General features: G+C 44.0%; 1 protein-coding gene across 2 annotated transcripts in view; it reads left to right on the plus strand.

The window, feature by feature from the left end:
- The window catches only part of LOC137431578 (uncharacterized), a 243,576-nt gene that overhangs the window by 100,452 nt on the left and 129,529 nt on the right, over positions 1-13,595 (plus strand). For both annotated transcript variants that reach the window (XM_078782122.1, XM_078782121.1), the window contains 3 exons: positions 1,574-1,659; positions 1,804-1,961; positions 6,896-7,091. In XM_078782122.1, coding sequence (XP_078638248.1) covers positions 1,574-1,659; positions 1,804-1,961; positions 6,896-7,091 — 440 coding nt within the window. The remainder of the gene's footprint in view (positions 1-1,573; positions 1,660-1,803; positions 1,962-6,895; positions 7,092-13,595) is intronic.

Here is a 13,595-nt window from a genome sequence, read left to right on the forward strand (position 1 = left end):
GATTGTAGTCACAAAATTATATGTTCATCAAAACGACAATATTTATGAATATTGTTCATTTCATTTCTTTCTCATTCACAATGTAAACATTGTTTCTTCCTTCTTCATATGTAAACATTTCTTTCTCATTCACTTGGAATATGTCTTTGAATCCTGACATTACATTCACATTCTCCTGTCTCTCTCTGAAAGGCTCATGTATTGCAACCCAACCTCCCCCATCTACTTTCTCAACAATCCTCTTGAGGAAGTTCAGTCATTCAAACTACTGGGTCTCCCTATCAGCCATGATCTTTCTTGGGCAAACCACAATTCAAAGTTTGCCTCCAAAGCCAGTGGCCGACTGGGCATCCTCCGTCGTGCAAAGTCCTTCCTTGACACATCTGAACTCCTATCCACCGACAAGGCCTTCATCTACAGCTTGATGGAATACTGATGTCCCCTTCGGGATGGCTCCCTTGACATCCATCGTGCTCAGCTTGACGGCATGGAAACCAACGCCTTCAAGATTATTGGAATCTCCCACGATGAGGCTGATTATATGGGCCTATCACTTCGCCATCACAGGCAGGTCGGTGGTCTCTCGTTCTTCTACCGCCTCCTTTTTGGCCTTGTGCCCTCTGCTCTTTTCATGTTTTGCTCTTTTACCATATATGGCAATATCACTCTCCCTCCCCCCTGATCCCCCCGGGTTTCTGCAGGGCTCACACAATCCATCATCAACCCCCTTCTGGTGGAACGACCTAACTCCAAGACATCTATTCACCACAATATCAGATCGCCATGTTCTACTCTCGTTAATCCTCCTCCTCCCCCCTCCCCAACTCAATCCCTCCTCCATCCAATTTTCCCTCCTTGGAGTTTCCTTCTGTATCCATCTTGTTCACCCCATGCATCCTTTCCTGCCCCCCATTCTTCCCCACACTCTTTGTTTGTCCAAGTCTCCCTTTACGTCGGCCTTCTACTCTGCTGTTGGTGCTCCCTCTCCCTCTTCCTCTGTCTCTCTTTACCCTTTGCATCCTGCAATGTCCTGATCCGCTCAGCGTGCTAGCTCTTCAATGGGCCTCGACTATGTATACAAGAATAAAACAATTATCAGGACAACATGTGCAGTGCCTTCATGAGGTCTAACCCAGGAGCATAAATCTCAAAGCCATCGACTCGACTGCTATGCTCAGCACAAATTGATTGAAAAATATAGCAATTTTGATTTTTCATAAATGTTAAAATTGTGATTAGCCAATTTTATCTCTTAGTCAAAATTGGGGAAATTGTGGATTTTGATCAACCAGGCGGACGTTGAATCCGCCGAGATAGCTAAAACAGGGTGCCTGAAGGCGTACCATGACACCATGTCCGTTCAGATGTATTGTGAGGTCATGTGTTTGTCCATCCAACAAGCAAGACCTCAGCCCCAACAGCTTGTGCTTTCAATATGCTTCACTGAGCTAAATTGCAGCCAAGATTGTGCTACACAGCTGTGCTGAGTTAATGGAAAAAAATAATTGGCAAAGAGGACGTGAATTGCAAGCTGACCCCGAACTGTGATTCTCATGTCTTTCATGTCTTGCAGCTCTGACAAAGACCACGCAGGAAGCCTGGGACCTTGAGGACCTGATAAGCACAAAATCCTCAAGTTCCGATCATAGTTCCATGGAGGTGATGCCACCCTCTGAAGCAGCCATTGGACGAGTTGTTTTGTCACTCTCTTTGCAGCTGTTTTTGAAGTGGGGAAAATTTGCTGTCACTGTTGGTGGGAAAGTACGAAACAATTTTCCATTTGGTGTGTTTGTCTGTCTGCAGGAGAAGTGTACCCCAACACCAGCTGTTCCAGGGCCCAAAAGTCTCCCTCGCAGAGAAGCAGTGCGGAATGGCGGCACGGACTCCCTTCTTGTATCATCTTGCCGTCGACACAGCTGGGCAGGCTGGCAACCAGACAAAATGCCGTCGTGGCAACGAAGGTTAAATGCTGTATTTATTTGACAGGGTTAGCTTGATATTTACTTGACGAAGTTGGAACTTTCCCACTGGGAATTTGATTACTCCTGCAGATTGACGAATGACACACTATATTAATGGACGTCTTGTAAAGCTTAAAGGTTTTCTGTGAGAACAATTGCATTTCCTTAAGTTTATGCAGAGCCCAAGTTGAAGCAGCGCACTACAATTTTTTTCGTATGCTAAGTCGAGGCTCATGTAAGAGTTGCGCCATTTGCAATGAATTGGCCTATCTATTCTGTGGTACTGCACAGTATATCCCAATATACATACAGGACAATGCATTCTTTATGGCAGAATTATCCAATTGCACTACAACACTATGTGGAACCATCTATTTATTATGTACACAGACATGACAGAAGTTTGACTTCAAATCCCCTTCCCCTATGTGGTCCATATTTTGTTTACCTCCCTTTGCTTCTATCCCTTTCCAAACTTTTTTTCCCTTCTCTTCTCACTCCTACAACATTCACATGCCGTACCTTCTCTCGTCCATCACACTCCATTCTCTTTATTTTGGCAAAAGAACATTGTTCTTCTTTTTAAGTGTCTTGGCTAAACCTTATAAAAACTCTGGACCAGGCACATGTCTGCTGTGCATTATTGACTATTTGCACGATAATCTGTACGATTCTGTCTTGTGCTGTACCTGATCAACATGATCATCTTTTTGCATTCCCTTGCTCTTATCCCCATGCATGTTGATCAATGCAAACAACGTGTAGCAAGAGGAAATGCATGTTTGTTACCATTTTGTGGGGATATCATTTTCATGCAGACTCATGCATGACTCCAAGTCCTGCATGCCAATTGGCAAGCCTTACCGTGCTAAAATAATCAAAATTGAGCTGCTTCATGAGTGCAGGCTGTAAATGTGGAAGTAAATTGGTAGCTTTTAGTGATTTTCCAGCTTTAAACATACTCCTGTTTCTGAATATATCAGCGAGTTAATATATTCGCTTTTCCGCATGCATTGACCATAGTTATTTATTTATTTAATTGCTCTTTTATTAGCCCGTCCTGTGCGCAGCAGTAAACGGAGCTTGCAATCACTTCTGTGTGTGTGTGTTAGTTGGCACACGCTTGGCACAAGTCTGTCCGGGCCATAACTTTTTACCGTTTGAATTTTGTCATCAAATTTTCACCAAAGCTTTATTATGATAATACAGAGCAGGCAAATTAATAATTTCATCAAAACGTCAAGAGGTCAAAGGTCAACGTCAGATAAAAGTCATCAATTTTCATCCAATTAACCTGAAATTTCAATTTACCATTTGAGTTTTTATTACGTATTACCTCCCAAAACCCCGGTTACGGTGCCCCTCAGAGTCTTGAGCGGGAACCCGGCAGAAAGTTTTGTTATTTTGAGTGTTCTAATAAACCTTGGTAAAACCACACCAATGCAATTGTAGAACAAAACAAGTAATTGTACTAAGAACTCTCACATACACAATAATAACACTATGAAAGAAAGTACACTGAAAATGTCACTTGCATCAGATGAACAATACATATGATGGTTCATACCATCATTCCCCAATGCTCTCAAAGCAATAACCTCACGATACGCCAACGTGAGTGGAATGTAACATTCCCCAAAGTCTGTGTACGAATCCCCACACTTGTTGAAGCCGTGCAGAACGATGAGAACAGGCAGGTATCGGCATGGCGGCGGACGAGGAGTTACGAGGTGAGAGGTCGATATGGGAATTGAGCCGATATGTAAACCAACGGCAATCAATACGATGTCGATATGGGAATCCCAATGACAAAACAAGATGCACCAAGCGGACAGTCTCTTTGAGGACAAAATGGCGGATCGGCCTGTAATGGAGGCACTGGCTCCCTCCAACAATAACTCACCCTTGGTGATAAAACCTGAGACACAGGTTTAATTGCAATCACAATATGTGACGATGTCGTAGGCAATCCCTTTCCCGGGAAGCCTCAACTCATTCGCGACCAATATCAAAAAAGTCCACTCACAGCCTCGATGCGACTCACAGTTGTCTCCTCCTCTCCCTGCCGATCTCGATCTCTCTCCTCTTCCAGTTCCTTTGCCGCGTTTTCCTTTTTCCTTCACAAACATTTATTTTTACCTTTTACTAAAGTCATCTCCATTTCACACAAAAATCTTAACAACAATATTACCTGAAACTAAAAATCCGACAAGTATATAATAACAAAGGCGGAAGTGACGGATCCGTAACAGTTTTGTCATCAAATTTTCACAAAAGTTTTATTATGACTAGGGAGGTACCCGTGCTACGCACGGTTGCGACGCCAGAAGCAAACAGGCAATGCAGATACGGCGAATGCTAAAGCATGAAACCAATAAATTCCACATTCCTGTAGCACCTTCAGTCGCACATCAGACATGGACAGCAAGTTCGTGAAGGACTTCCATGAAAAACATAACCGTTCGCAAACAAACAGGTACGTGTATTCCATTCCCAGTCAATGGCGAATCGGCATATGGCGATCTGCGAATATCACGCTTAGAACGTAAAACCGTCACGGCATTCCATCATTCACTTGAACTCTATATCTCTTTTTTCATTCCAAACAGCATAACTCCAATCACAAATTAAATAACATTAATATAAAAAATAAACTTTTAACAACATTCGTGACATAAACAAATATTTAAATCCTGACGTGAAGTTCTGTACGATTGGGTGAATACAATTACGAATTCAAAATCATAATTGTATTCACTCAATTCCAATCATCAATTGATACTTTAACAAAACGATTAACACGATTAACGTTTAGCGATTTAACATTACGATTGAATGACGGTTTTATTGGGATATTATCAAACCCGCGCATTGCCATCATCTGTCCACTTCCGCATTCATGGTAGCTTCATAATTGTCATCAACATCTAAACAGTATTTGTAGAATTTCAATAAAAGCCGCATCACTGTTCATATCGGTAAATATTATTCCATCGTGTTTGCAAAAACTGGAAAATTGGAAAAATTGGAAAAATTGGAAAAACAATATAGCCTATTTTACTCCAGGGAGTCCCAGGATTACCCACCCAAAATATCGTTGTGATTAGTTCAGACATTTTTGCGGTACCTGGGAACGAACGGACAGACAGACAGACAGACAGACAGACGGACATTTGGTGAATTATAGTAAGATAATACAGAGAAGACAAATTAAAAATTAGGCCAAAAGGCAAAGGTCAGCGTCACATAAAATCGTCAATTTTCATCCGATTGACATGAAATTTTCAGAATTTGCGTATCGGGTCACTGAATTGGTTCACCAATCAAAAGCTACAAGCCGATTGTTTTTAGATCAAAAGGTCAAAGGTCAAGGTTGCATACAATCACCAATTTTCACCCGATTGACCTGAAATTTAAAGAATTTAAATATCGGGTCACTGAATTGGTTCACCAATCAAAAGGTAGAAGCTGATTGTTTTTTTTAGATCTAAAGCTCAAAGGTCTAAAGCTCAAACTGTTTTCATTATTTTAAGCATACGGAAGAAGAAGACGTTTGAATACAAACGGACGCCGATGGGCTTTGCATTTTCAAATGCTTTCTAGTTTATCATAATTCAGAGTTTTATTGAATTACAGGCATGGTGCATTTATTTAATGATAACTAACTCTATAAATAATACCGCATAGTGTTTGTCCCTTTTTCTGTCACAATTGTTATCTCATCTCTTACCGCCTTGTGCATCATCACCAAATTTTGTTGGCATAATTATCAATGTCTTGCCGTTTTTTCTTACCGGTACTCCCTCAGATGGGCGTTAACGTGGCATCCTGTCTGCTGGCATCCGTTGGTGGATGTTAAATATTCCACATTGTCTTTCGCAAAGAGTAGGCAAGCTATCGCCGGCACCATGGCCAAATTCAAAATTCCTGCTCTACCTACGGAGGGCATTACATCAGTGGCACAGTTTCGCCCTCTGTCAATCATCGTACCCACTGCCTTTTCTGCATAACAAGGAAAAAGAAGACAAAGTTATACTTGCGTCATTTGAAATTACCTCCTAGTTTCATTTTGTTTCGCCTTTTGGTGAAGCATTCACCATTCCAGAAGATACAGTATCTGCCATGCCAGAGGGTGGTTCTTAAAGCCCAACTGTCACAGGATTGTTGTTGGTGGTGTTGTATGGCTCTCCTGTCTTATCAAGTTGTGTGTGTGTGTGTGTGTGTGTGTGTGTGTGTGTGTGTGTGTGTGTGTGTGTGTGTGTGTGTGTGTGTGTGTGTGTGTGTGTGTGTGTGTGTGTATATGTGTGTGTGTACGTGCACGTGTATGTATAAATATTTATATTTCAGCCTCTTTCGTTCTTATGCAGCACAAGACTCATGGGTGGCATTGTTGGCTGCGGGCATGGTTGTGCCACTGATGCAATGCCCTCTGCTGGTTCAGGCAGGAATTTGGGATTTGTTCATGGTGCCGGCCCAAGGATTTTATGATAGCTCGCCTACTCTTTGTGAAGGATGTCATGGGATCTTTAACATCCACCAACGAATGCTGGCAGACAGGATGCCCAGTCTAACGTCCATCCGAGGGACGACACACACATTGATGGATCACCCGGCCTGTAAAATACCGGGATGACAGTTTATAGCTGCGTCTGGATTCAAACCCAGGCTAGATAGCTTAGAAACTAGTGTGTGTACCTCTAGGCCATCCTGTCAGCCCTCTTCTTAGTAGAAAAGGCAGAGCATGAAAATATTCGAAGCTCAAGTTGTCTACATAAAATTAGCCTGCATTCATTTTGCTAAACATACCTGCAGGTTTCAAAAGCACCTCAACATTGATTATATTCACACGTCTTGGTAAGAAATTGTTATTCCACAATTTTCTGCATCCTAAAACAAAAGTGCCTCTCCATTTCCTTCCCTTCCGTTCCACACAGCCAGAGCCAAAATGTCTTGCTCTCCCAATCCAACCGAGCAAGCATGGCCCTCGAACATGGCGCCGACACTCCGGGTACCGACACACAGTCTGGACCCCGATTCACTGAGTTCGGATCCCTTGAGAGGCTTGCCCAGAAGGGCCTGGTTTCCAGTCGAGCAGGTTCTGAAGAATCAGGAAGCAGTGGTGAGACAGAGGTGAGGTTTGGATTATGGAACTGCAATGGCAAACATAACGAAAAACGAATTATTTTGTCCATTCATTCCCCGCTCGACATAGCCCTGGCGTGACCGGCATCGAATGGGCTTACGTTCTGATGCTGAAATGAAGATGTAAATTATCCTTGAATGAATGATCGTTTTAAGGCCATTTTTCCCCGTTAGAGCGGAGCGACCTTGCAGGCCATATGGCAATCATGGTTCCCTGTTTGAGGTGATGTTTTTATGGCTGGATGCCCTTCCTTCGTGAAGGCGAAAAAAAACCCTTAGTCGCCTTATCTTATCAACCCATCTTACGATGCGCAGGGATACGGTGCACCTATTCTGAATCGGGGTACACACCGTGATCATTCATCCCAGCAAGCTGGTACACAATTTGCCGACCTCGGAAGGATGACAGGCTGAGTCAACCCCCCTGGTGTTAATTCAGCGATCGACTGGGATTCAAAATCAGGATTCTAGGATCCCAAGCCCGCACCCAAATCGCTAAGCCAACACCAGGCTTGCTTAAATTTTTATCGTTATTGTCACATAAACATTATCGGGAAATGATGATTATTAAAGTTAATATGACTGTCATTAGTATGGGGTTAAGGAAATTGCATTTGTGTGCAGAATCTGTATTTTTCTGAATACCCACAATGCACTGCATCAAATCAATAATTTATTTTGTACGAGCAGGAGAACCTGGCATTGCTTGGTGATGTTCTAATCCTGTTGGCATTTTGAAGAAATCAATGTTTTGTTTTGTTTTCAATTTTTTTGTGGGTGCCTACAAACTCCCCGACGTACATCCAAAAAAGAAGATTTATATTCAATATGATATTACACACACACACACACACACACACACACACACACACACACACACACACACACACACACACACACACACACACACACACACACACCAATCGGGGATAATTTAATATCACCTTTGATATAGCTACTTTTTATAGAATGGCCTCTAAAGGTGGTTATATTATATTATATATAGCTACAAAGGCTCAGGCACCATTGAGCGATTTTTAGAAAATCCCCAAAAAATGAACTTTTTCTTTTCCAAACATTTTTATGATTTATTTTGGCCCAAAGCACTCACTGATGAACCTCTGAAAGTTTGCCGAAGGTACGTTCAGCCATCTCAGAAAAATGGCGACACACAGACACACACAGACAGACAAACAGCTCTCTTATCGTATAGATTCTTTAGAAATGAAATTATTGAGAAGTCGAGAAGCTGTTTGCAAATGTTCACCGTTGTATCCCTACACCGTGACCGCATTGTATCCCTATGCCCCAGCTCGGATGGCGCTGAGGTGAATCGGGCCTGTATCGGCAGAGTGAAGAAACGTGTACGACAATTGATCATAGTTTGTCGAGATACCTTACATGGCGACGAGGATGGGCTGTGAATCGGTTGGATCATGTTCAGCCAAAACGTTGGAACAAGGCTCCTCGTCAGAAGCCAGTGCAGTCTCAAACCCACAACAAATGTTTTCGGTGCAACGGAAAGCACCCTCCGGAGACGTGTCGGTTCAAAGATGCCACCTGCCATTTCTGTTCAAAAGCTGGCCATATTGCTCCAGCTTGCATCACTCGCAAATCGGGAAAAGGAAAAGCTGCTGACAAGATTCATCAGTTTATCGGTTCGGAGGAACCTGAGCTTGACCAGGTGAGCTCTGTTTCCGACAACTCAGAATCGTATGACCTGCTTCATATTGATTCTCACCATAGGCGGGACCCTCTTCTTGCCAATGTTGTCATCAACAATCGACCATTGCAAATGGATGTCGACACTGGTGCGGCCGTCTCGCTCATCAGCCATGCTGTTTTCACAAACCTGTGGAGTGATGCTGACCGACCCCATCTGAAACCTACTACCTATGGACTCTCCACCTATACAGGTGGGAAGATTGTTCCCTGCGGTACATGTGACGTCACGGTGGGCTACGATAACCGTGAGTTTCACCTACCCCTGATCGTCATTCCTGGAAAGGGCCCTTCCTTACTAGGCAGGAACTGGTTGAGCATAATTCAACTGAAGTGGAAAAGCATTCATCAACTCCGGGCAGCCAACGTTTCTCCTACCGCAGCATACACACTCTAAAATGTGCTGGATACGTACCCGGATGTCTTCAAGGATGAGCTTGGAACCTTGAAAGGACATACGGCTAAACTCAGGGTTGACCGGGATGCCAATCCTATATTTTGCAGAGCTCGCCCAGTCCCTTTCGCCCTGCGGGAGCGGATTGACAAGGAACTGGATCATCTTGAAAATCTGGGGATCATCGAGCAAATCCAGTATGCCGAATGGGCGGCGCCCATCATTCTGGTCATAAAATCGGACCAGTCCTTCCGCATATGTGGAGATTATAAAATGACCGTGAACAAGTGTTCTTCATTGGATAAATATCCAATCCCGAGGATCAAAGACCTCTATGCTCGTCTCATGGGAGGCAAGACTTTTACGAAACTCGATCTCAAATCCGACTATCTACAGCTGTAAGGTATCTCGACAAACTACGATCAATTGTCGTACACGTTTATTCACTCTGCCGATACAGGCCCGATTCACCTCAGCGCCATCCGAGCTGGGGCGTAGGGATACAACCCGGTCACGGTGTAGGGATACAACGGTGAATATTTGCACTTCATACATGACATCCTCCCCTTTAAGTCCAAAATTACCAAGAGCAATACGTGCTAGATTTCAAGAATTGACATTTCAAAAGCAACATTTCCAAAACATGTGAAAATATGTGTGCAAACGGTTATGAGAATAATGAAAATACATGAAAATAGAACGTGTGTCACCGTGAAAATAGAACATGTGTCGCCGTGAAAAAAAACATCTTCAAAGATTCAACCGGTCGGGTGCTTTTCTCTCACGCATTGAGCGTCGCGGTGTACCAGTGGATACAGAGTCCGAGGTGATTCCTTTGGGTCGCGGTGTACCAGTGGACACAGAGTCCGAGGTGATTCCTTTGGGTCGTGGTGTACCAGTTGATACAGAGTCCGAGGTGATTCCTTTGGTCTCCACGAAGGGTGTAGCGTTCGCAGAGGTTTTCGGGGCATCCGAGCCGGCTGGAGCGGCCACGACGATCTCCGGCAGTGGTGGGTCGAACTGTTGTCCTGACTGTGACGATAGGTTATGTGGTCCTGATGTCGACGAATTTCGCGGCCGTCCTGCAGGCGAATCACACAGGACAGTGGACCTGGCTTCTCGATGATGTCCCCCGGTAGCCACGGCGCACCTGCACCAAAATTTCGGGCAAACACTGGATCTCCAATGTTGATACATCGACTGTGGGACGTCTTATCGTGCACCAACTTTTGATTAAGCTGGCTCTGATAAACATTTGATGATATGTCTGGTTTGAGATTGTCAAGTGTCGATCTCACGTGTCGTTTCATCAATAACTCAGACGGAGCTGCACCGGTTGTTGATTGTGGCGTGATGCGGTATTTGAACAGGAGACGAGACAGCTTTGTTTCCAGGGTTCCCTCCTGAAGTTTCTGCAATCCGGATTTGATGATTCCCACGGATCGTTCGGCCAAGCCATTTGAAGCCTGGTGATGTGGGCTGACAAACTTATGTTTGATGCCGTTCCGACGTGTGAACTCGGCAAACTCGGAACTGGAAAAACACGAACCGTTATCACTCACGATCATCCTGGGCAGACCATGAGTGGCGAAACAGCGTCTGAGTCTTTCGATGACAATGGCTGACGTAGTACCACGCTTCACATAGGCATCAATCCATTTTGTGTGCACGTCCGTAATTATTAGAATCATGCTGCCGTTAATAGGCCCGGCATAATCGAGATGTAGGCGATGCCACGGTTCGCTGGGCCATTCCCAGGGATGCAGTGGCGCTTTCGCAGGTGTATTCTGGGTGCTCTGGCAGGGGTAACAATGTCGAACATGATGTTCGATATCAGCATCAAGATTCGGCCACCACACATAGTTTCTGGTGAGTGACTTCATCTTCACAATCCCGGGGTGACAGTCATGGATTTCATCCATGACCCTGGAACGCAGATTTTTCGGGATCATGACACGACATCCCCAGAGTAGGCAACCATTTTCCACGCTGAGTTCGTTTTTACATGCTTTAAAAGCCGCAAAATCTGGGTCACCCTCAGGTAGCAAATGCCATCCAAGCTGTACAGCCTGGACAGTTCTGGACAGAACGGGGTCTCGTCGAGTATGAGTGCGGATCTGGCCGGAATCGACAGCACAATCTTCCAGATGATCCATCAGTACAATAATGGATCCTGGTGTAGGCGAATCGTCATCGGATTCTGGAAGGGGTAACCGACTCATGGCATCTGCATTTGTGATAAACGAACCTGGCTTATAACATATGGTGTAGTCATAAGCAGCGAGAAACAGGGACCAGCGGATGATCCTGGGCGGTAGTGTGTCAGATGTCGCCTTAGTTGGACCAAACAGACTGATCAGCGGCTTGTGATCAGTGCGAATCGTGAAATGATGTCCAAGAAGGTACTGGCGAAATTTGCTGATGCCGAAAACGATTCCCAATCCTTCCTTGTCAAGTTGGGAATCGTTCTTCTCTGCCGGGGACAACGTTCTGGATGCAAATGCAACCGGTCTTTCCGTACCATCAGGCATCATGTGTGATAATACACTCCCCACTCCATACCGACACGCATCGCATGTCAGCACAAGATCCTTCTCTGGATCAAAATGAACGAGAACATTGGACGATTTGAGCAGATCCTTAGAGGTCTGGAATGCTGATTGTTCAGTGGATCCCCAGCTCCAGGAGACTCCTTTCCTCAAAAGCCGATAAAGGGGGCCCAAAATGTCGGTCACATTCGGGATGTAACGACCATAGAACTGAAGCAAACCGAGGTATGACTTAAATTCGGTCACGTCTCGTGGAGCAGGAGCATCCTTGATAGCTCGGACTTTCTCATCTGTCGGGTGTAGTAGACCCTCGGCATCAATCGTATGACCCAGGTACGTGACTGATGGCACCATGAACTTGCACTTGTCTCGACGCAAATGTAGGCCGGAATCCGAAATCTTCTTCAGAACTCTCTCCAGGTTTTGTAGATGTTCCGCGTCCATACGACCAGTAACCAAAATATCATCCTGGTAACAAACGACGTTGCGTTCGGCGGCAAACAAACTGTCCATGACACGCTGATAAATTCCAGGTGCAGATTTCACTCCAAAACTAAGTCGGTGGTACCTGTACAACCCACGATGCATGTTGATGGTAAGATACTGTTTCGAATGACGGTCGTTACATCCCGAATGTGACCGACGTTTTGGGCCCCCTTTATCGGCTTTTGAGGAAAGCAGTCTCCTGGAGCTGGGGATCCACTGAACAATCAGCATTCCAGACCTCTAAGGATCTGCTCAAATCGTCCAATGTTCTCGTTCATTTTGATCCAGAGAAGGATCTTGTGCTGACATGCGATGCCTGTCGGTATGGAGTGGGGAGTGTATTATCACACGTGATGCCTGATGGTACGGAAAGACCGGTTGCATTTGCATCCAGAACGTTGTCCCCGGCAGAGAAAACGATAGAGAAAACGAAACGAAAAGAAAAAGCATGCAGAAAGCCATACGTGTTCAAGAGCTTTGTAATTCGTCATGGAAATGAGAATCTTTGTGTAAAAAATATATTCAGTTTTGGAAGAACCTTGAAAACATGGCTACTGCCATCATGATGAGAGGTGTAGAAACCAACTATCCACACCACACTAGATCTTTCTCTGTTTAATTTTTAATAAATTTATTTTAAAAAAACAGAAAAAGATGTTTTCACTTTGTCATTATGGGGTACTTTGTGTAGATCTGTGAGGAAAAAATCTCAATTTAATCCATTTTTAATTCAGGCTGTAACACAGCAAAATGTGATAAAAGTCAAAGGGTGTGAATACTTTCTGAAGGCACTGTATATCACATAAAGGACATCACTGTTTAAAGACATCAGTATAATTTCACATTCTCAGACCATGGACAAATCGGCACAGTCTATGGCATTTAAAGTAACGATCCCAGATTCATGAGGTAAGCTCTCAGATAAGAATAGTAAACACACCGAGTACTGATTCAAGGTTTAATTGATTGGAGGTTGGTCGGATCGCTCAGTTAGTAAAAGATTCAAACCATTGCTCCCTGCATTACAAGGCAAGCATTTCACAAAATCTTCCCTAAACAAAACCTAATGCAGTACCAGTCACAAGGATGTTCATTTATCTCTAAATTTGAAATTATCAACAAAAAAAAACAACAATTATTGTGATTTTATAAAACGTTGGAAACATAAGGAAATGTATCGAAAGAACACATGGAAAAGTGAATGCAAAACAGGAAACCACGTGATGAAAACTAATTCCTATGATAATAAAGTGTCTTATGCTGGGATTTGTGGAAGGTTTTGATTTTCTTGTGATTAATCAGGTTCAGCGAAAGACGGGGCTTTGCATGTAATAGTTAGAG

This window comes from Myxine glutinosa, chromosome 7 (assembly GCF_964187855.1).
Source record: "Myxine glutinosa chromosome 7, kmMyxGlut1.1, whole genome shotgun sequence".
Lineage (NCBI taxonomy): Eukaryota > Metazoa > Chordata > Myxini > Myxiniformes > Myxinidae > Myxine > Myxine glutinosa.